This window comes from Epinephelus lanceolatus, chromosome 5 (genome assembly GCF_041903045.1).
Source record: "Epinephelus lanceolatus isolate andai-2023 chromosome 5, ASM4190304v1, whole genome shotgun sequence".
Lineage (NCBI taxonomy): Eukaryota > Metazoa > Chordata > Actinopteri > Perciformes > Serranidae > Epinephelus > Epinephelus lanceolatus.
The window spans coordinates 27,492,501-27,515,247 of NC_135738.1; the positions used below are offsets into that span (position 1 = coordinate 27,492,501).

Below are 22,747 nucleotides of genomic sequence, written 5' to 3' on the forward strand. Positions count from 1 at the left end.
CAGCGGTTTGTAAGACATCATCTGGTGCTGAATCACACTCCTGTTGGAAGCATTTATAGAACCGAAATGGTTTTACGGCAGCAGATGAAATGGCAGCCGCACACACAAAGTGGCAAAACTTATTTATGTTTCCAGTGTGTAGGCAGTTCTTTGCAGACTGGTCTTCATGGTGCTGTGACAACATCAAATGAGGCACTGAGCAGTCACAAAGATCACAAAGCACAAGACTGTGAGACATAAACCTTGGCTGAGTGCAACAAGTCCACAGGGTGGTTCTGCTACACCTGGTTTATGTTTGGAGGTAGTGTGGAGCACTGAGGCTTTAGACAGAATATTTTATACTTGGATTCTGTTGTTGAAGCATAAAGATGTTTCAAACTATGAGAGCTCATTACATTTAGAGAAGATGCTGAACATGAGAGACAATACTATGAAAGGGGAAAGCAACATTTCCAAAGTGGATGCTCTATAAAACATATAGGCCTGCTACTATAATACTGGAGGATAATAAAGTGTGAGAGCACCTAAAATGCCTTTAATTGTTCTTATTTCTCATACAGACACATTTAAAATCAGTATTAGCTTGTTATTTCAGCACTTAACAGCCTGAAAGATATGAAATAATAGCATTTTTGGGCATTACACTGCATCCCTGCCTGGTGTCGAGTGGGACGAGGCTGGAGAAATGGCGATAATGGGCTGTAGTGGGCTGAGAGAGTAGCCCAACTATTCTACTACAGAAATGTTTCCGTTATCTCAGCCTCACAACTACAACGGGCTCAGCTGCGGCACATTCTGCTATTATTAGGTCTGTATAATGGTCTTACCTTAATGGCTCAAGCAGGATTCAACTCAGTGTTTCCTCCCCGGAGTGAAGTTTAGGGAGAAAAACACAGGTAAAGGCGAGAATTCCGCAAAATTTGTCCCTCTCTTCACCATTGCCCAGAAAATCACTTCCAGCGAACTGCGACAAAGTATCGTTTGGCTGCTGGACAAAGAAACAGAATAAAAAGGCTTCAGACGGTTTCAAAAGGACATAAATGACGTTTTGGTCCTCTGTCCGAAAGTTTGTGTCTGTCCTTACTGTGCGCTAGTCTTTTGCGGTCTCACCAATAAGCTGCGGAAAATGCCCCTCTCCCCGTTTCATTACTCCTGCTGGTAAATACATCGCATTGGAACTGGGACACCGCAAGGCATTGTGGACTGTTTAAAGCTGCAACACACTCTGAGGGGGGAGGCTACCTACAGCCAACTTTTACACAGTCAGGACACCTAAGCAGCAGAATGACACCATACATATACGTCTCCTGCCCATATAATACTGACATAACACCATCTAAAATAATTAGAAAATAAATGATCAGCAGTGGATATGTGTGGGAGCAAAGCAGGGTCTTCTTATCAAATATCTAATATATAGCCTAGTGAAACTGATAGATTAAAATAGAACTGTGTAGCTTACTTGAGTGCTTTCTGAATGAACTTGAAATGAAGTCCTGTAGCAAAGATAGTTTCTGCAGATGTAGTGACAGTGGTTCATAGTCTGTTTTCAGGGTAAATTAAGTTGTGTATTGCATTCATTCAAAGGTACTGCAGAAAAACAACCTTAAAGCCAAGGTTTTGTTCCAACATTTGGGAGGGACACATGAAACATGGGGACTGGGGGTTCTCCAGCAATAATTTTTAGCATCAAAAACCTATTTTTTCCTGCATTCTGGTCTAATTTTATGTATCAATTTGTTCTTTTTCTGCATCAACTTATGGTGTAAGTGTCATTAATTTTGTCAGAATAAAACCCCTCTGCTCATTCAGACTACAGTTTTTTATTGGGGGGACATGTGCACATGTTCTAATAATTAAGGGGGATGTGTCCCTTGCATCCCCCCCAAAATGTACACCTATGCTTGAAACTACTTCTTTAAAAGATAAAACTATACCAATGTCATTACTTACAATTTTGACACATACATCTGAAAACAGAAAAGCAAAAAATAACATGGTTGAAATGCAGCAACATAATACACACCATATAGGCAAAGTAGGATAAGTTACATTCAAAATGAAGAACACACCAAGTGTCATAATGGATTCATGGTTAGTGATATGAAATAGCAAAATTTGGTACATGTTTTTTTTGTGTGTTACACAGCTTGAAAGAAATTAATGTAAAACAGTCATTATTTTACTCCAAAATTAGACCCATAAATGGATTTACACAGGCAATCTAATGGGAAAATAATTATATTTCCACTTTACCTGACACAAACTACATGCACATGCTATTTGCAAAAGATGTAGATGACTTAAAACATGCAGTACATTCAACTCAACTGAAGCAGCTGATGGACCTTTGACAAAGGAGCCATGCATCAATGGAGACTTACTGCCCTCTTGTGACAGAACAGGCTTTACTGTTGTAGTAAAATGTCAGCTGGAACTGTCGTGTCTCTCAGTATGGTGCTTTATCAGCTATCTGGTGTGTTTCAGAACAGTGTGATTAGCACATATAAGTGCACTTTGTTATCAAGTATGGTTAAAGACTGCAGGTCAGGAGGTCTCTTCAGAAGCTACAAATATAAGCTCTAATTTACAGAAGGGTGTCTTATATAAGTGAAATAATCCCTTTCATAGCTACGGTTTTGATCTTAAGCAAATAATTCTCAAAACTATGCCATTAAATGTGCTTTTCAGGGCAGATATTCTAAACAGTAGGTAATCACAGGTCTAAACTAATAATGCTAATGATGTCTCTTTAGTGTCCCAGTAACCAATTCCTGTGGGCCACCATGCCTAAGATGAAAGGCAGCCATCGTTACTGTTTTGCTGGGAGACCTTTAGTCACGGCATTCATGTGGATGCCACTTGACACCCTCCACCCACCCAAACACCTCTGCAGATCAAGTTTCGCTCCTTATGGCAGCAGCACTCCCTGATGGCAGTGGCCCCCCAGCAGGAAAATGCCCCATGCCACACTGCACAAACTGCACAGGAATGGTTCGAGCAACGTGACAAAAAGCTAAAGGCATCGACCTGGCCTCTAAATTCACCAGATCCAAATCTGATTGAGCATCCATGGGGCATGCTGGTACCTCAGAGGTACATGGTGGAGCCTCCCTGGATCAGACTTCTCTCTGACATGTCAAGGCATGGACACATGACCTCTGGAAGGTGTCATGTGTTGTCTGGCACCAGGGTGCTGGCTTCAGATCATTTGAGACCTGTCAGTTGTAAGGTGGGATACCAGCACTTCCCAAGATGGTCAATCAGATTGGGGTGTGGGAGATTTGGAGGCTCGGCTGATACCTTGAGCTTTTTGTCACTTTCCTCAGGCCATTCCTAAGCAGTTTTTGTGGTGTGGCATGGCACATTTTTCTACTAGGGGGGCCACTGCCAACAGGGAGTACCGCTGCTGTGAGGGGAGGTTACTTAGCCCACAGCGGTGTTACGGTGGGTGGAGGGCATCAAGTGGCATCCACATGAATGCCATGACCAAAGGTCTCCCAGCAGAACATTGCATTGAAACAAAATTATCAATGTTACTCACTTCACCCTCCACTGGTTTTAATGTTTTGGCTGATCGGTGTACATAAGTATTGTATCTACAATTAAACCTACAGAAGTTACAGGCCCATCAGTAGGGAGCCCCAGATGATCTCTACACTAAATTCACCTTTGCAAACTACAAGTCATGTTTGAGATACATATCTGTAGATCCATAGTGATACAAATATAGTTAATGATCTATGTAATGTGGCTGTAGGTAAGAATTAATATTTGATCAAGTGTGACCTTTCTGCCAGTGAAGAATTTAGGAAGAATATTCTCATTATGACTGTGAAATTATTGATGCTTGAAGTGAAAAAAATGGTATGGTACATTGTATTTCAAATACATTTACATCCTGATGGACAGTTAAATCTGTATCAATGCTTTTAACTATATTCTTATGTATTCAATGTTTTGCCCTGCATGTAACTACGACTTAATATGGTGGGGAAAATGCACAGTGCATTCTTTATGATGTAGATAAAAAAAAGGCTAGAAATGGAAATACTGCTGAAAAATTCCAGTCTCAAAAAAATGGTACAATAATCACTAATCTCTGCAAACAATTGATGCTCATTCAACATCTTTGTCAAATACACTGTAGCCTAAAGTGTAAGCATCTTTATTTTAGGAACAGTAGCAACAACACTGAAAATAATTGTAAAAAAAAATGTCTTCACTTCATTTTTAAAATCCCAAACATAGTTGTGGTCTCAGTAGAGGCTCTGCAGCCTGGAGAACTGCCAGACAAGTAGTCAATAGTGACCTCTAGTGTGTCTGCTATATGAAGTATTAACAGTGGAGCCTGTCGTCTTTTGCATTTGATGCTTTTTTTAATACCTCTTGCATTTCCTGTACTTTTGCTACAGGCTATCAGATATAATGAAAAGTGTATGAGACTTATCAGATGGTTAATGCGTCTTTTAAAAAAAGCATTCCCTCAAATGAACCCTTGTGCTGAAATAATTATACATCTATCAAGTGTGTAAAAATAAAAAAGGTGGATTAATTAATGCTTTGCCGCCATTGTGTTTATTAGGGCTGATTTTTTTTGCTTTGAGTCTATGTTTTCTTACAATCCTTGCATGTCTTTATGCGCATTCAGTGCGCAGGACGCAGCCTAGTGAACACTTTGGAAAACTGACAAGGGATTGCCAAATCATTTCCTTGCCTGGGAATGACGTCCCTCCAGCACAATCCAGTTATATTTAGATCCTATATATAGTGGAGTCGCCCCCTAGGCTTTGTTGACTCTGCAGCAGGCAGCAGTGAGGAATCACGATACTAAAAGGAGACGTCCTGAGACGGACACCATGTGACCTATATAGTTACAAGATTGTTTGTGACCACTAAAGCATACATGTGAATTACCTTTCCCATGAGATGTAATGAGGGAAAATTAAACAGTGACGTTTGCATGTAAGCATACTCAAACTGTGGGTTACAAACAGAGGGAGTGATGGTTTATATAGGTGTGTAGTTTTAATTTAAACATGGCTACAATTTCAGTGGTGATTTAGATTGAAAGAGGAGAAAATAAAGCGTATTGTTGCCCACATTGCGACACACAGTCGAGAGCTATGCCCCAAACCGGTTGAAATCCCCAGCTATGCTTTCTGGGTAAAGTGCGCCCCGGTATCCGCCCATATTCGCTTAAAGGAGGCCAACCTGAGCAGCTAGGCCGGACGCTGGATCAAATGGAAAGTTCAATCGATTAATTTGCCCACTTTTCTCGCATGTTCCCGCTTGCTTCTCATACGAGGTAGACCGACTTACATGCGGGCGTTTCGGTGTGAAATAGGAAATGCAGAGATCGTGTGAAACGAGAGGATTATCAGCTTGACTTGTTTGGTCGCTACTTCGGACGCGGAACTCCACTCGCTAAAAGGTAAAACAAACCGATAACATTTATACATGTGTGTCGCTTTGGGGGTTTGTTGCAACAATGTGAAACATAATTTACCAGTCAGGGCACTGTGTCTGCTGTATAACCACTAAACAGTGTCATAACAGTGGAAATATTCATTTTCCTTGGTAGTGTAAACTACGCCCAATTGTTAACCTAACGTCTGGCCCTGCAATGCAGACCTTTGGGCTAGCCTGTCAATGGCGGCTTCAAAAGCTGCACCCTTCCCCTTTGAATGAATGATACAGGATTTGTCCGGGCACACGGTGCAGACAATGCTACATTAATGAATTACTCCGTTTAAATCACCGTAGGCTAGCTTATGAAGGCTAGCTAGCTTACTTTTGAGGCTGTGGGCGAGCTCAAATGCTAAAGCTAGCTAGCAGCAGCCTGGTTATTTAAACACAGTGCTCAGAGGGTTTCACACAACCAATCTGGCAACCCTGTGAGCACAGAGCAGTGGATTTAAATCAAATTCCTCTCGACTTCTAAGCCTTTTGTAGGTGTTGTTGCCTGCTTGAACACAATTTTCATTTCACGGAAAGGCCTGTTTTAACCTCGGCTAATTCATTTAGGTGGCAAACTGTTACAAAGTACTTTCCCACTAATGTATAGCTGCTGTATGAGGGTCCATTTCCACCAGTCCTCAGTGTTGGTGATCATCCTGGTGTCATATTGGTGAGAAATGTAGTTGTCAATGGGTAAAATCTTATTGTCAGTGATGTAGTATAGAATACAGTAATACACAATGCCTAGAAGATAGATGGTGTCAGCAACAACCATGACTGACACAGTCATATCATCAATCAGTCAAGAATCATTTTCTATTTAAATCCCACTGCATCATAACTTCATAATTTGATGCAACAAACTGCAATCCACACTATGAATATGTCAATGTGGTTTAACTGCACTACAGCACAAACAAGGGTGGAAAAAACTTTACTTATCATTGAACCATAAATAGGCTGCATCCCTCCATTACAACCCTGTTACACAAATGACTTTAGTTACCTACTTCATCTAGTCATCCAAATGCACTTTCACCATATAATAATAAAATGCAAAGTGACAGTATTTTTACAGGCAAAGCAAACTTTCAAGTGTTGCTACAATGCTCTGTAACCATGTCACTCGTCCTCTCTGTTTGCTAAAGATGAGATTGTTTCCTAATGGACACGACAGACTCACTGTAATATGTGTAAATCACAGACGGCGTTGGGCGTAATATATAACATGCGGCGAAGCATTTTAAAGTGTTGAGAACACTAACCAGTGTCAGTAAAAGTATTCCTTTGTCGGCCAAATACCTATCAAACCACATTCTCGTTCTGTTTGTCTAGAAAAGGGAATGATATTCAGTGGAACTCCTCCCTGACTGCAGGCTGTGCAGAGCTGCGAGCAGTCTGTACTGTAACTTCTGAAAAGGCCAGCTGCCACTATTGATGGGTGCTGCTCCACAAAGCAGTCAGACAGCGGAGAGCCTCCCAGTTGCTTGTCAATTTTGGAGCCTTAATGCAATGTCATAGATTTCTGCCTGGGGTTAGTTTCTGTTGTGTGGTTGCTACTCAAAAAAAATACCACTGAATGTGTTGCTGAGTTCAGACGTTTGATTACAGGATATTCATCTGAATTTGTTTTATTTCAGTACCTGATTATTTGTGATGTGAAGCCTATTTTTGTGTCACAGAGACTGTTTTAATATAATCAATTTTCAAAAAGGGGTTAATCAGCATTTGATTTAATTTCCCAGGCTCATGATGATTTAATATGGCAACGTTTCCTAAATTCAGCAGCAGTTTTTCTGTGTTTATATTCCCTCATTTGCACATAAACTCTCACTTAAACCATCATATTATTTTTGTGTTGATTGTAGTTTCTTCTGCAAGCATCTTGATGAATACAAAAATGGGAATTTTCTAAATGACAAACAGAAAAACACAGTGGTATGAAATCAGATTTTCCAGTGAATCAGCAGTGTTATTAAAAGAATATTTTTTTTTTAAGACGTATGAGTTTCTCACTGTAAGTGATGCTATTACATTAAAGGTCTGCCAATCTTGAGGATGCAGAGTTCCCAGTGAGCTGGCAGCTTGTCAGACAAAAATGAAGAGCAGCAAATGGAGCTAATTGTCAAAATAGTTTCAAGAGACAATTCAGTGCCTGAAAAAATTTTAACCATCCACATCAGAATGTAACATCTTCAGTGAAGAAAGGTTAATGCATCTGAGAAATGCACTTATAAATTCCTCCTCTCAAGGCTTTAACAATGCCCCAGATGAATTAATGCTGCCCCAGATGAATATCTGAAATATCTGTGTATAATGTGCTTTTTTGGTCCTGCAGGTGAATCATGACAGAATATAAGCTGGTAGTGGTGGGAGCTGGTGGCGTTGGCAAGAGCGCACTTACCATCCAGCTCATCCAGAATCACTTTGTGGATGAATATGACCCCACCATTGAGGTAAAGACACTAAAGTGTGTGTACATGCATGTACATGTATGTGTGAGCTTGTGTGTGCCCTCAAGTCCATGTCTGTATCCGTCAGTGGTTTTGTGTGTATTTTGGTATGGCAGCAGAACGAGGAGAAACTCCTCAAAGAGTTGCAGCAGGTTCTTCTGGTTTAAGTCTTAAAAAGACACCAAACAGGTTTTTAATAACTTTCCATGTATGTCTGCCTGCCTGCTGTCTCAGTGGGTCAACCTATGCTGAGTAAACACAGCCTCATTATGATTACAATCCATTATTGATGTGCTACTGCAGGTCAGAGCTCCACTATGGATTATTTGAATACAAGATAACATCTGAAACAAAATCTGCCCACTGGATCAGACAGTAATTATTAGAGTTGGATCAGATTGAGTGTGGCCATCAGTGTGATGAAAAGCAGGCACGCTTTGTGACAGTGGAAATTAGGACTTGAGGTCTGCTGGAAAATGGAGTGACCTACTACAACTAGAGGAGGGCAACATTTGAAATGTTGTCCCGTGGCGTCTTTCAGCAAAATTACATCAATACAACCATGTGATGAGGTAATGTCAACAATTTAGTTTCAATTATTTAATCAGATTACATACTTTAATATCGTTACAGACCACACATACATTACTGCAGTTCACTATACTGAACATGTTTACTTATATGGTATGTTTAAATATCTACATTTCTTATTATTATGGCTAGTTCATTAGAATAACAACTAATATTAGGGCGTCAGTGGGTAGAGCAAGCGCCCCATGTACAAGGCTGTTGCCGCAGCGGCCCGGGTTCGACTCCAGCCTGTGGCCCTTTGCTGCATGTCAATCTCTCTCTCTCTCTCTCTCTCTCTCTCTCTCTCTCTCTCTCTCTCTCCCTCTCCCTCTCCCTCTCCCTTGCTGTCCTATCCATTAAAAAAAATTCTTTAAAAAAAGAATAACAACTAATATCACAGTGATCACATGATTTAAAAAAAAAAAAAAAAAGTATGTTGAATCTTGGAAAATCATGCATTGTCTCTATTATACCACAGATTTTAAAACACACATTAGTAATAAGAAAATTAATAATTCTTTAATATTTTTATTAAACTAGTATTTGAACAGTCGGCCCACTTTATCCCAGAGTTTTGATCGCTCTCTGACCTCTTCCTCTTCCAGGACTCTTACAGAAAGCAGGTCGTGATCGACGGAGAGACGTGTCTGCTGGACATCCTGGACACTGCAGGTCAGGAGGAGTACAGCGCCATGAGAGATCAGTACATGAGGACAGGGGAGGGCTTCCTCTGTGTCTTTGCCATCAACAACACCAAGTCCTTCGAGGACATTCACCACTATAGGTGAGCAAAGAGACTGAAGGGCTGCAGTCTTTGGGCGTAGTGTTTCGGCAGTATTTCAATTGCAGATCAAAGGGATAATATTTTGGGGCGTCCTAGTGGCCTGAGGGTGTAAGGTGTTGACCATGTGATCGCAATGTTCCTCATTCGGGCCCGCCTGGGAACATTTGTCGCATGTCATACCCCTTCTCTTTAACCCTTCATGTCTTATCTGCTGTCCACTGTCTGATCTTAACCAGGACTCCCTGGAAGAAGAGACTTTGTATCTTGATGGGACCTTCCGGGCTAAATAAAGGATAGATAAATAAATAATGAAGGCAAAACTGCTTAAAATATATGTACATTTAAAAATGACAAGCTTTGATAAAGATTTTACATGTAATGGTTTGATTTTTGTATGTCCCTTGCCACATCACATCTCTGTGCCCTGTTCATGGCTGGTGATCTTTTGATATGTGAAATTATATACTTTATAATATAATATATTTTGTTGTCAATCTGCCAGGGTTGCAATATATTTATGTATGAATATCCTAATAGGCTGCAGCATTGAAGAAAAGCCAATAATGCCCTTACTCTATTTACTCTAAGCAGATAAAAGCTTTTTAACACCACTTTACATAACCGTAGGAGTATAACCTCATTGGGATTCAAATCAAATAAAATTTCTGTTGTGTCTTTCATTGTCCAGAGAACAGATTAAACGGGTGAAGGACTCTGAGGACGTCCCCATGGTGTTGGTGGGGAACAAGTGTGACCTCCCGTCCCGGACAGTGGACACCAAGCAGGCTCAGGACTTAGCACGCAGCTACGGCATTCCCTTTATTGAGACCTCAGCCAAAACCAGACAGGTGAGAGTCCAGCGACAGATGGCCACGCCCGCAAGACTCAAAAAATTTAACTTTTCAGTCTGTCACTGAACTGCTAGAGTATTCCACTGCAGGTCTGCACAGCATGTTGAAGGGTGAGAAGTTGCATGTGGTCTCAGGGTTATTGGCTTGATGGACACAGCAGTCCTATAAATTTCACTTTGAAGTCAAATTGTGCCAGAGAGATTAAGCCAGTAGTAATTTTACAAGTGTCCTTGCACAGACTTGATAATCTTGGCACTTGGATCACAAGAAAAGTTAAAGTCTTGAGTCATGCGGTGCTGCTGATTTGTGTCACATCTAATGGTCTTTTTTATAGTGTTGCTTGGAAATGTCTTGGGCAATGCGCTGTGCATCGTTAAATCCTCTTTGGTTAATTGAATTTTTTTATTTATGGGTGATAATGTAATCATTGCATGTGACTTTGTCATGGATATATGAAATTATATCATCATTAGGGCCATCTGCAGAGGATCCTGCATTATAAATTATCAGCAAATCAGTAAATGCGTGTCAAGGAGTCTGCATGAAAGGACAAACTGTTGGTAATTACTCAGGGGGGTTAATGATCCTGCTTACTGGTTCCTGTGACTGGGTGTTGGAAGATTTGCAGTGGCGCAGTCACATCAAATGGTGTGTGTTGTGAGCATGGCCTTAGGTGGCTGACTGGCTGACACAGTGATCTGTAAACACATCCTTTCCTGGTCTCTCGGACCTGGGGTGAATCACGGCTCCTTCTGGTGTGGGGGAAATTAATGACACAATGATTCATTTCTTACAGCTATGTTCACCTATTCCTACCTGAGTGTACCAATAATTCACTATCCACTCAGTGCTGCTGCTGCTGCTGTTGGACCGGCAACTGACTCTTGCATTCAAAGCCACCTGGTTTTTGCTGAATCTCAGTGATTTCATCTTATTTCTCTGGGAAATCTCCCATTAAATGCACAATTAAAAAATGCTTCTTATGCATGAGCTTCTCCTTTTTATTAGGCCAGACAATTAGTGATACTCCACCCTAATGTTTTTAGTGCCACCCACCCTTTGGAGGCTTAAAAGATAGCTGTTTTAAAAGTCATAGTTTGTCACCTCTTCACTGCAAGTGTGTGTGCAGTGTGCTCCAAACATTTATTGTTTTGCCAAAATGCACCTATATACACTGTCTGTCAGAGCCTTAATGAGCGCAAAAAAGCATGTTATGACAGAAAAAGCTGTAATAATTAGCTGCATTTTGGTAAAGTGATGATTGTTTGGAAAGTATTATGTGTTGTTGTTTTTTTTTTGAGGCTGTTTTGATCATTTTTTTTCCTGCCATGGAAACCACTGGAATTTATCTAGCCACAGCAGTTTTTTTATTGAGAGGAAGGAAACGGCAGACCTTTTTCAAGCATGCAGGAGGTGAGTGTTCGTTTTGTCTGGTCCGGTCCGGTGTACAAGCTTAAACAGACTGATTTAATGTAAACTGGCTGAACCGACATATGTCACTATGACCCAAATTTAAAAAGTATCCTACGCCAGCAAGCTGCGCTGATGGTGTCACAGCGCTAAATCCAACCTGTATTACATTAGTAATAAGCATGTACTATGTAACTATGCTTGTTAATAAACTGACTAATGGAGCCACAAGTGTCTTACAGGCTGTGAGCTGAGCTGTGGCAACATGAAGGAGATCAAATTTCAGTAGAGGCGTGAGGAGGAGGAGCGGCGGCACATGCTGTGTTTGTTTACTAGAAAGTTTCTGTGTTTTTTGGGGTGACACAACGAGACAAGGTTAGTCTATCAGGACAACTTAAATTGTGCCAAAATGGCAACATTTTGGAGTTGAAGCCAACAAAAGAGAAGTCCTAACTGACCATGAGCGATGCAGTGCGCCGCTTTATGCTGCTGTCGGACGCACTGTTTCTATTTCTTCCCGTTGCATGCTTTGAAAGCAAAGCAATGGACAAAGAACAGCTGATTAATGAAGCTGAATTGAGGTATTATCTGTACCGTTCTTACTTATTTCATTATAAAAAACTAAATAAGGTGGCAGCTGACTGGAGGGTGATTGCCAGGGAGCTGAAAGTTTCTGGTAAGCTAATCACTAATAACAATCTACGTGCTGTTGGCTATAATGTGTCATTCCCACTAAATATCACAATATAAAACGTGCTATCTCTTGAAAAAGTACAAACATAGGAAGACAGCTAGAAGGCTCCTCACCCAGCTTTCTCCAGTCTGATCTTGAGCGCACAGCCGATAGGTAGGCCTATGTGGTTTATTTACATGGCGTAATAGAAGTGCGTATTTAATGGATTCAGTAACAGATAGCTGTTGATGTTGCGTGATGCAATGTGATAGTAGTCGGACAGTCGTTAGTCTGAGTGGGCGGAAGTTCGCTGCATAGATCAGCCTCTCATTGGGCGGAATGAGCCACCCGCTGAAGTCCCGCCCTACCACCGGTTGTGTAGCAGTTTTCAACTGATTTCAACATGTCCTTTACTAACTTTTGCTGTGTTTGATCTTGCGGGGATGTAGCCATTTTTCTGCCATGGTTCACGTCCTGTAGGCGATATTTTTGTGGGCATGTTACACCAAAACCTGTTTCCCCCCGGGAATATTTTTGCAAATGCACCGTTGCTGTTCCCCGCCCAGAACGATTGTGATTGGTTGAAAGAAGTACAAGCAGCCAGGGCGTTTTTTTCTCCAATCTTAAAGTGAGAGTCAGCCCAGCCAGACCTTTCTTTTCTTGAGAAAGGTCTCGTGAGCGAGACTAGACACTCGTTTGCTGTTAGGACATGGTGTCATAATGTTCCACTCGGGAACAGCTGCTGAGTCACGTGAGACACCTAGTGGTAAAAATACTCTGGTCCGGTTTTTAATATCAAACCAGTTTGAAAGTTTTTACACCGGCCCAACCCTTGTTCGGTATTCACAGGATAGAGTTTGGGTGGAGTATCAGCTTATGTACGTAAGGCAGTCCAGACATTGCAGATAGACCGACCTGAAAACATCGTCCTGCTTCTCTCCTTTGTATCTTTAAGCTGTAACCCATTCAGTATGTCCTCCTGTATTCCTGAACATTGAGGGAAGTTGTGTTTCATACTGCAGAGAGTGGAAGATGCCTTTTACACTCTGGTACGGGAGATCAGGCTGTACCGGCTCAATAAGCTCAGCAAGGAAGAAAAGACTCCGCGCTGTGTCAAGCTTAAAAAGTGTGTTGTGATGTGAAAGGGGTAAGTTTTTACAGCCGCGCGCCCACCAGCTCTGTGTGTGTGTGTGTGTGTGTGTGTGTGTGTGTGTGTGTGTGTGTGTGTGTGTGTGTGTGTGTGTGTGTGTGTGTGTGTGTGTTGGTGGGGACTGTGGACAAGGCAACGGGAGAGGACACGCGACGAGATCTGGTGCTTTGTGGTTCTCAAAGCTAACCTGCTGGTTTCTACTGGGGCTGTGGTGGAGCTCTAACAGGAGGCTGAAAGAGCTGATGATTTCTTCCCTTTTCAGTGTCTCTGTGTATTATTATCTGAGGCAGTTTTCACACTGGGTTAGTTTATTTCAGTTTCAACGCGAGTTTGATGCGAGTTCCTTCCGCTAACCATGCTGGTCTGCTTTCACACTTTATACCTTTGTTCCGATCAGGGGGTATGTTGCGTAATTCTTTCCTCAAAGGTGCAGGCGCTTACCCTAGTTTCCACAAGGAAAGGATGATGGTGCACATTTAGATCTATGGAGGAAAAATGGGCTGATGTAGAGGCAGGCAGGTTCATGTGAGCTTGATTTAAGTAACTGAGCGGGCTGAAAATAACAAAATCAAACCCAAAAAACGTCTCTTCTACCACTACTGCTCTACCGAAGGAAAAACACGAACATTGCGTCTCTGCTCATACACCAGGGAGGTATTTTACATGTCCTCTTTATTTGTTAAATATCACCAGTGTAGTCCTGTGAGAAAGCGATTGCATTCTGACTGCACACAATTAGAGCCACAACAGTTAGTTGATTAATTGATCAGTTGATCAACAGAAAATTAATTGGCAACCATTTTGATTAGAGATGTTGCAATACCATTTTTTTCCATCTTGATATCGATTCTGATATCAAAATCTTTGCATTGGCCTATAGCAAGTACTGATCTGCAACCGTTGCATAGCTTAGGGCTGGGCAATATAAAGATGTCATTGTTATCGATATGAGACTGTATATCGTCTTAGATTTTGGATATTGTATTTAGTATATTTTCAATTTGTTTTAATGCTTGCCTAAACCCACCCATGCCTTAACTCCAGGGTGGTGATTATTGATCAAAAATGTCATTGTGGTAATATTTTCTGAGGATATTTGTCATCCTCACATCTTTGTCGCATCACAGAGGGCATTTGGTCAGAAATACTATGTTCAATTTTGTCTCCCAGTTCTAGCATTGATTAAGTGCTTTTGAAGAGATGTAAATATATCAAGATATATATTGTGTATCAAGATATAGCCTAAAATTATCGTGATATAATTTTCAGGGAACATCACCCATCCCTATAACAGCTAATACTTCTCACCCGGTATGGATTGTTGTATGGCATAGCTGAGGTTAAACCCTTGGTAAAACATTAATAAATACATACAGAGAGTGGATGCCATAGAGCTTTCTTTTATCTGGTGTAGAATGTTCCCATGTTGCTGACATTTTGCTAACGTTAGCATGTTTAACGGGAATTAGTTCTTCTTCATTGCTCTTAAACTGTAGTTGCCAGTGGCTGCACAGTGCAACTTGCTGTGCAGGCGACTGTATAGTGCTGCAGAGAAGAACAGATTTACTGGAAAACTGCTGTTTTTTTTAAATTACATGGTATCGTATCCACGCAGATACCCGATCAAGCAATTTAGGCAGTATCTGGGGCACTTCCAATACTGCTGTTGGTGTTGTAACAACTCTAATTCATTTATTTTTTTTCGTTGTTTTAGAAAAAAACACGACAAACCTCTGCTGGTTTAATGTTTTTTAAATGTGAGAATTTTATATCTATACATTTTTTGTTCATTCAAGATGATAACCTCAATAGTTCTGAAGTTTTGTGCTAAACATTGGCCTGCCTTTTGAAGATATCACACTGGGCATGTCGATGAGAACGACAGGAAGGCAATGCAAGCACTTCGAAAAAATAAATAAAATAGGAAATATTAAAAAGCCTGTATTTGTAGTGGCTAAATCATTTTAAGAGCCAACATATTTCGACCACTGCAGGTCCTCATCAGGGCTTTCAAAACATACAACACAGGTATGGCCACACCTATAAAGTGGCAGAGTGCATATAGTGCATTAAATCAATGAATCGAGAAACTTAATGGACAATAAAAATAAATGTTAGTTACAGCCCTACACATAAGCTTAGAACCAATCAGACCACCTCCCTCAGGTTGACTTGGTGTGCGCTCAGGAAAAAGTGTTCCTTTAATCAACTTTCCAGGCGATTTGTTCCAGGATTCGGACTAAACTACCAGTGTGAAAGCGTCTCAATCTGCTGAAATCAACATGAAGAAAGGGGTACAGGCTGGTGAGCCAATGTGTGTGATTAAGGGAGATTATGGCAAATCTGGGACCAAATCATGTGCTGAAATGTTTCCAAGGAGGCTGTGGTCCAAGAAACTGGCAGATATGTTGTGAACAAAAATTGTTTGTGTGTTTGTGGGTGAGTTTTTTTTTCTTGCGGTCATAAATCCCTTAAATCTTTTCTTCTTTCCTTTCCTGCTGTCTCTGTCACAACCTGACGTGACCTCAGGCTCTGTCCTCTGCTGCTCTTTGCAGAGTCATCATCACATTTATTGCGCTATACAAACTGTTCTGGTACTCATTCACTTTCCTCCGTGTGGCATCAACAGATACTAGCTGCATTTCCAAGGAGCCTTTTATTCACTAATAATCACAATAAGAGCTCGGCAAGAACATAAAAGCCTCATTTTAACACTTCAGTCAGAATAAATTGGCCCGACTTAAATAAAAGCTGTTCACCTGAAGAAGTCGTGTCACTCTCTTTTGTTGCTGATGAGTTTTCTACCGTTTTCCCAAGTGTTGCATCTTTTTAAGGGGAACAATCTCTGAATAGTTTTTATTTATTGGGTTTTTTGGAAGATAAGGCTCGCCTTCTGTTCAATAAAAGTTAGTGGATTATTTTAAAACAATTTTTCTTGCTTGAGCACAAGCCCGCAGCAGTAAACCAGCAGCGCCAAGCACTCGATGCAGGTTTTTTACAGTTGCCTGTATTGGCAGACTGCACATGGACTATTGCAAATGTAAACAGAACCGCTTGTTCTGTCATTTTATTTAGCGGCCATTTAAACACTGTGGGAGTTGTAAATTGGATTGATTACATTCGCAGGGAGAGAAATTGGCTCATGTAACTGCAGCTACTGTCAGTGTTGTTTTTTTTAAGTGGGAACACTGCTGACGTTTATATACATGACTTTGCAGTTATGTTCGATCCGCACTTAATTCAGCTGCATCTCACACAGCCTAAAGTGGACTGAGAGATGTACCTACACTCTGATGTGTGTCACGCTGATGTACACTTGATAGAAACTGATGTGAAATTGATGTTGACACTATCAAGATGATTTTTGGGGGATTTAAATTGAAATTTTTGGCCTTAAATTGGAAAAAAATAAGAAAATTACTGCCATAGATGTAAAAATATGAAGAAAAATAAAGTTTCTTTGACAATGGAACAAATCAAGGGTACACATCAGTTTGATATTAAAGATTGGAGTGTTGATTGGAGTTTTAAGGAGTACTTAACCCACAAAATGAGTGTTACCTTGAATTTGTGAAGAAACTTTTTTTTTTGTTTTCCCTTGCATGCCTCCATGGATAACATTGAATGTATTGATTTGTGTATTGATTTGTGGCCGCATTTAACTGCAAAACTATATCAAAATATCCTTTTAAAACTTTTGCACAGCTCATACAGTATAACCTGAATCTCATGTATCCACTTCTATGCTCAGTACTTTACAAACATAGGAATTTTTTGCTAGAAAATGCATGTGTTTGGGCAAGTAGTGAGCACTCGACTGGATAAATGAGACAGATTATACTGCATGAGTTGTGAGAGTTTGGAAACCGGTGTTTTGATATAGTTGTATTGTTAAATGTAGTGTCCAATAAATCACTGTTTGCTGTTTTCATGGAGGCATGCGAGAAAAACAAACTCTTCTTCACAAGCTCAAGGTAACACGACTAACTGATTCACAAATGGTCATTTTGTGAGTGAAGTATTTCTTAAATCTGTCCAAATTATTTTTTTAATTGACTATAATTAACCTTGTAAAATCAGCAGACTTTAAATATCACCTGAATCAAAACATTGTCAATCATTTAAATGTTTTCAGGCTGTATAATATTTGTTTAATTACTTTTTTTATGTTGACAATCATTGGTATTCTGGCATGAAAGTAATAACCTGTCACTCTAATAATGCATTCTTTTATTATCTTTCTTTCAGGGCGTTGACGATGCCTTTTACACATTAGTGCGAGAAATCCGGAAGCATAAGGAGAAGATGAGCAAGGAGGGCAAAAAGAAGAAAAAGAAGTCCAAGACAAAGTGTACACTTATGTGAATAATCACCCATTTTCAAGACAGACTAAAAAAAAAAAAAAAAAGAACTATGTTGAACAGTTAAGGTAATACATTTTGTACATTACACTAAATTATTAGCCTCTTTCTCAATACCCACCATACTGAATACTAAACCTGACCCCGTTTTTTTTTTTCTGCCTTTCTGTTATTTGCTACTCGGACACCAATAAGCTTTATTTTCAGTTTAGTGCCAGTTGCCCACATGTGTTGGTCCAACAGCCTGTTTGATTTTTATAGGACGACGACGCTGATTTGGGTAATTTTTATATAACCGCAAGAGCTGTGAGCTAATTACATCACAGGTCGTGTTTGACAAATTATTCATGGCCTACCTAAAGTTGTCCCTCCCTTTGCTTAAAAGGTTGCGACCTGCAACAGTTCTGTAATGCCCTTTTAAGTTTGGGATGCCAAAGAATGAATTTTCATCCCGATTCTCAAAAGAGATCTGAAGAAAGGACCAACATTCAGCCAGATGAGATCCAAATGTCCCAGCCACTGTGTAATTTCCCCATCGCTAATGACCTCTAGGTATGACTTAGTTATGTCACTGATATAAGTATGCATGCGAACTCCTACTCTTCTCCGAATGTTTTAACACCCTAATTAGCTATTAATTAATTTGCAATTTGTCAATGCTTTGTACTGTGTGGGGAGTGATTTCTTGCCTACATGAGATGTTTGTTGTTTTTTTTTTTTTTTTTCCCTTTTATGCATGCATTGTGTCCTAGATGACATGGGTATTGCAAACTGCCTCTGGTTTGATACAGCAGAGCCAACAACAAGGAACTCTGACCCCAGTGGACATCACACAGTCTTGTTTTCAGGTTCATACAAAGTAACCATTACTCCTTTTTTCATGAGAGATATCAGCCATTTTAGCTTGATTAATGACAAATTAGAGATCAAGATTTTTACCTGTTTTGTGATGAGAAAACAAGACTAGCAGCCAGGTTCTATGTCGGCCAGAGTCGTTTAATACTGCAGGGATTCATGCCTCGTCACAAGCTAATGGCAAACAGCTTGTCTGGCCTCAGTGGTCACATATTTCCTGCTATCCTTTACTCTTAAGGCTCGACTGCAGGATTGTTTTTGATTTATCCTGACAATAATCATTTCATTGCTACAGTTAAAGTTCTCCTGCCAGCATCCTCCCGATCGGGGCGTCATATTTAAACAGTATGAGAACTATTCATCGACTCATTATTCGATGTTTAACAGGTTTTAAATTTGAGGATTTGATGCTCCAGTAGCTGCTGGCCACAGAGGTGTCACGCCTTGCACATTTTCTTAAGCTGTTGACTCGTTCGCTTGTGACTGGCTAGAAAGCAGAATGCATCTTTTTAAGCAGCTTTCAGGAATATTTCTCTTGGTGTGGTGTCACAGAGGTTGTTAAAAATGTTGTCCAAATGGATCTCCAGATTCTTCCTTTAGCTGAGCTTTTGAAAGAGTTTTGGGATTAATTTCCTTAAGTGTTGAAATTGTTTGGTGGGGCTGCCTTTCAACAGAAATGATTGTCCAGCGAAGCAATTTGTCATTTTCTCTCACAAAGCGTGTGTATCGTGGTGATGTAACTGGAACTGATGTTTGTAAATGAGGTAATAATTGCCATAAAATTGGTTTTTAGAGAAAATTGTCTGAATTTATTAAAAGAAAAAAAAATCCAAGTTTCTTTCCCAGGTCAACCGTATTTCACCTCTTCCATCGTATTTACAAGCTGTTCCCCTGGGGATTTTTATTTGCCTTTTATGTTTGTATTAGGTGCTACGTTTAGATGGTAGAAAGAGCCGAGACAACATTTACTTTGTCCTGTGTGTGTGCTCCAGAAATACACAAAATGCTGTTATAGAGAAGCAACATTATTGACACAGAATATCCAGACATGATACATTTTGCTTTCAGAAATAATGAATTTTGACCCAGTTAATTATTACCTCTCTTTTTTTCATGAAGTAGATAATAACTGTTAATGCAATTTTAATTATGGATCCCTCTTGTTAACAATACTGTTTCAAAAGTAGTTTTACTGAAATGTTTGAAATGTTCCTCTTCCTTTTATTGCGTGCCAACAGCTGATTTCTGAAATGTATCATTTATACCTGGATCATATTTTAACAACCTTTGTATAGTTGTGATACTGAAAGGTGCATATTTTGTAAATTGTGCTTCATTTCGTTGGTGTGTCTAAATGAATGTTGCTTTAATGGAGTTTTCACTCCACTCTGTGTATGTGATTAGAGAGTATGACTGGGTCCAGGTCTAGGGAAGTGAATGAATGACCACTTTACAACACACCTGTTGTGGGCAGTGTTGAGTGGTGATCTGATCTCAAATGAGTCTATTTTTTGCCATGAATCTCACCACTCCTATTTAATGTGTAATAAAGAACAAACTAAAGAGGAACTCAACTTTGTCTTTCTTTCTGAAATTGTCTTGAGTCAATGTCTCTTTAAAACTCTAGATGTAGACTGGGTCATTGCATATATTTGTTTGCTTCATCAATTTGCTGCAGGACATGGTTACAATTATTGAAATTATACTAATGTAGAGTATCATAACCTCGCAAAGTAACATTTTGAAGAAGGGCTGTTGAATTATTTCTGCCTCATGTCTGAGAATCACATAAGTGTTGCCCAGCAGGTGGCACTGTTCACTCACTTTGGCAGGTTTGACTCTCATAGACCTTACACTCTATGAAGGGGCTATTCTACCAGTTGCCCCACAGTGAACCAACATTTAGCTTTTACAAGTCATGTATATATTCCAAAATAAACCAGGACTAAATATGCTCATTCAGGAGAGGAAAATATAGACTGGAATTCTGAGCAGAAATACCCCCATTGTTTACAAGCAGTCACTTTTGGTGAGAAGAAACCATCTCATGCATTGATTATGTTTGAGGTGAGGTGTTTTCAAAACTAACTAAAAGTTAATTTCACATGTATACCAGTGGCCAGAGGTGATATTCAAAATGACTTTTCTTTGTGGCAATGGTAAATAAATCCCTTTTCTTGTCTCTTGCAAATGAAAACACTTAGACGGAGGAAACAGATAAAAACTACTGAATTAATGAGGTGTTAAAATCATTTAAAATGACAGGAGGCCAGGGGCCAGTTAATGAACAAACATTAATAATATTTATCAGTATATATAATAAATGAATTGCCAGACTTTCAACGTTTGCTGTCCTCCCTCATCTTTGCCAAGAGCAGCAGCCTCATACAGGTCAGCTGTACACAGTGTGTTTAAGGACATTTAGGGCTTGACCTGGATCTCTGTCAGGGGGTCAGAGCAGTGGTGTGGTACAGTGGTTCCCAACAGGTGGGTCGCAAGTGATTCGAGAAAGTGTCAAGCTTGTAAAAAACACACTTCAATTTGAAGTACAGTGAATTTTCAGCACAGAGCTTTTATATTAAAGGTGCCATTTATCTGCTGTAGAGTGAGGTAATAATGGACAGCTACTTCACAGAGACAGCAATCTAGCTCAGCGATATGGCCAAATGCAAGTATGACACTGAATATATTGAACTGTGTAGACCTTGAACAAATGACTGAGGAGAAATCTGGACCCTGTGGCTAGATCAGTTGGGAACCACTGGTATAGTGGATGGTATATGTATACAGATATACCCACCTCTTTCACTGGCTGTTTGCAGTATACCCACCTATCACCCAAAAATTCATTGAAATATATAGGAGAGTGTACCCACTTCCTTTGCAGTAACCTCATCCACCCACCTCATCAACTACCACCACACCACTGGGGTCGGGGGATTCTCCTCTGGCACTTTATATATTTATTTAAGCAAGCTAAATTGTGATGCTTTGATAGTGACAGAGAGATCTGAAAGAAGAGAGAGAGGGGGGAAATGGGCTGGACTCAAACCTGGGCTGCAATGGTGGCACGTGTTCTACCCGATGAGCTACCGGGGTGCTCCTGTGTTTTGATGCTTTTTATGCACTCTGGAACCTTATTTAGGTACAGCCAGGGTACAAAAGTATTTTCATTGCAAATTAGAAAATGGTCAACAGGCTACTGGCCAGATTTGGCCCACAAGCCCCAAGCTGAGTATCACTATATTAAAGATTTTAAAGGTGACTCATTTAACTCCCTTTCCATGCTGCAGCAGAACAAATAGGACAAACCCTTTTAAACATAGCTATACTTTACACAAAACAATCCCCTAACAACAGCAGTGGTCTGGAGATGCTGCACCATGAAAGGTAAACAACTGTATTCAGATATACTGTATGTAAAACAAAGTCATTTATGGATGTGTAATTTTAGCTAAGTGCCTTGTTTTCGTGATAATATTTGTTTGTATGCAAAATCAGACTCTAGTCTAAATCTCTAGAGTCATATAGACAAAATGGAAGTTTCAAAATAAAAGCCCATTAGCAGGTAAAAAAAATAGCCTTGGTATTATGAGAGTATTTGCGTTATGAAGCTCCTTCTCAGAGATTGTGCAGCTTTAATTATATGCATCATTGCTTTATATTATTATGTCCAAGCACCTTGTGTTTGCTGCACAGGTTCAACATGATGAACTGTTAGTGTTATTAGGACTGTGTGACACAGGTTCACTGTAGCCGTACTGCACCTTATCAGCTGGATGTATCAGTTAGACATTTAGTTAACAGTAATTGGCCATACAGTGCATAAGGAATTAATATTATATAGCTGAAAAGCAGGTAACTCTAAGAAACTGATGTAAAGATTATGGACCGATGCAGTGAGCAGTGATAAACCTGCATATGCTGCACATGCACAACAGCAGCCTAGTATGACACATGATTAGTTTGTGAAAGCAGTATATGTGAGAGCATTTAAAGGGATAGTTCAGGGTTCTGTTACCAGCTCACCCTTTTTCCCTTATAAGGGCGGTGGTCTTGGGGGTAACCTGTGAGGGTGTGACATGTACTTTATAGCGTGTGGAGAGGGAAGCAGCTCTCTCGGGGTGTCATGGTGAAGAGGGCAGGCGGCGAAGAGTGATGATACCAGTAGAATTGAGTG

At 40.2% G+C, this 22,747-nt stretch overlaps 2 protein-coding genes across 10 annotated transcripts in view; one reads left to right on the forward strand and one right to left on the reverse strand.

Annotated features, from left to right (window-relative positions):
• Positions 1-1,227, reverse strand: part of rassf8a (Ras association domain family member 8a) — a 15,024-nt gene extending 13,797 nt beyond the window's left edge. For 3 of the 8 annotated variants that reach the window (XM_078168007.1, XM_078168005.1, XM_033635754.2), the window contains exons 1-2: positions 1,085-1,218; positions 828-988 (exon numbers count right to left, since the gene is read on the reverse strand). The gene's annotated coding sequence lies outside the window, so the exon portion shown is untranslated. Of the gene's footprint in view, positions 1-827 lie in introns of all 8 variants that reach the window. The other 5 variants (XM_078168006.1, XM_033635760.2, XM_033635761.2 and 2 more) reach the window with 3 other exon arrangements.
• A 3,948-nt stretch (positions 1,228-5,175) lies between these two features.
• On the forward strand, positions 5,176-20,136 carry kras (v-Ki-ras2 Kirsten rat sarcoma viral oncogene homolog). 2 transcript variants are annotated; one of them, XM_033634913.2, is made up of 6 exons: positions 5,176-5,434; positions 7,799-7,916; positions 9,089-9,267; positions 9,956-10,115; positions 13,224-13,348; positions 17,600-20,136. In XM_033634913.2, exons 2-5 carry the CDS (start codon positions 7,806-7,808, stop codon positions 13,341-13,343), a joined length of 570 nt encoding a protein of 189 aa, XP_033490804.1. In that variant the 5' UTR covers positions 5,176-5,434; positions 7,799-7,805; the 3' UTR covers positions 13,344-13,348; positions 17,600-20,136. The 2 variants fall into 2 exon arrangements, with proteins under 2 accessions (XP_033490804.1, XP_033490805.1); XM_033634914.2 differs by lacking the exon at positions 13,224-13,348 and having other exon boundaries at positions 5,178-5,434.
• The last annotated feature ends 2,611 nt before the right edge of the window (positions 20,137-22,747 follow it).

Bases quoted from the DNA above. Each gene is read 5' to 3' on its own strand.
- kras (XM_033634913.2), top strand. From the start codon at position 7,806: ATGACAGAATATAAGCTGGTAGTGGTGGGAGCTGGTGGCGTTGGCAAG. The intron at 9,268-9,955 runs GTGAGCAAAGAG...TTCATTGTCCAG, and splicing joins GAGGACATTCACCACTATAG to AGAACAGATTAAACGGGTGA. The intron at 10,116-13,223 runs GTGAGAGTCCAG...TTCATACTGCAG, and splicing joins CCTCAGCCAAAACCAGACAG to AGAGTGGAAGATGCCTTTTA.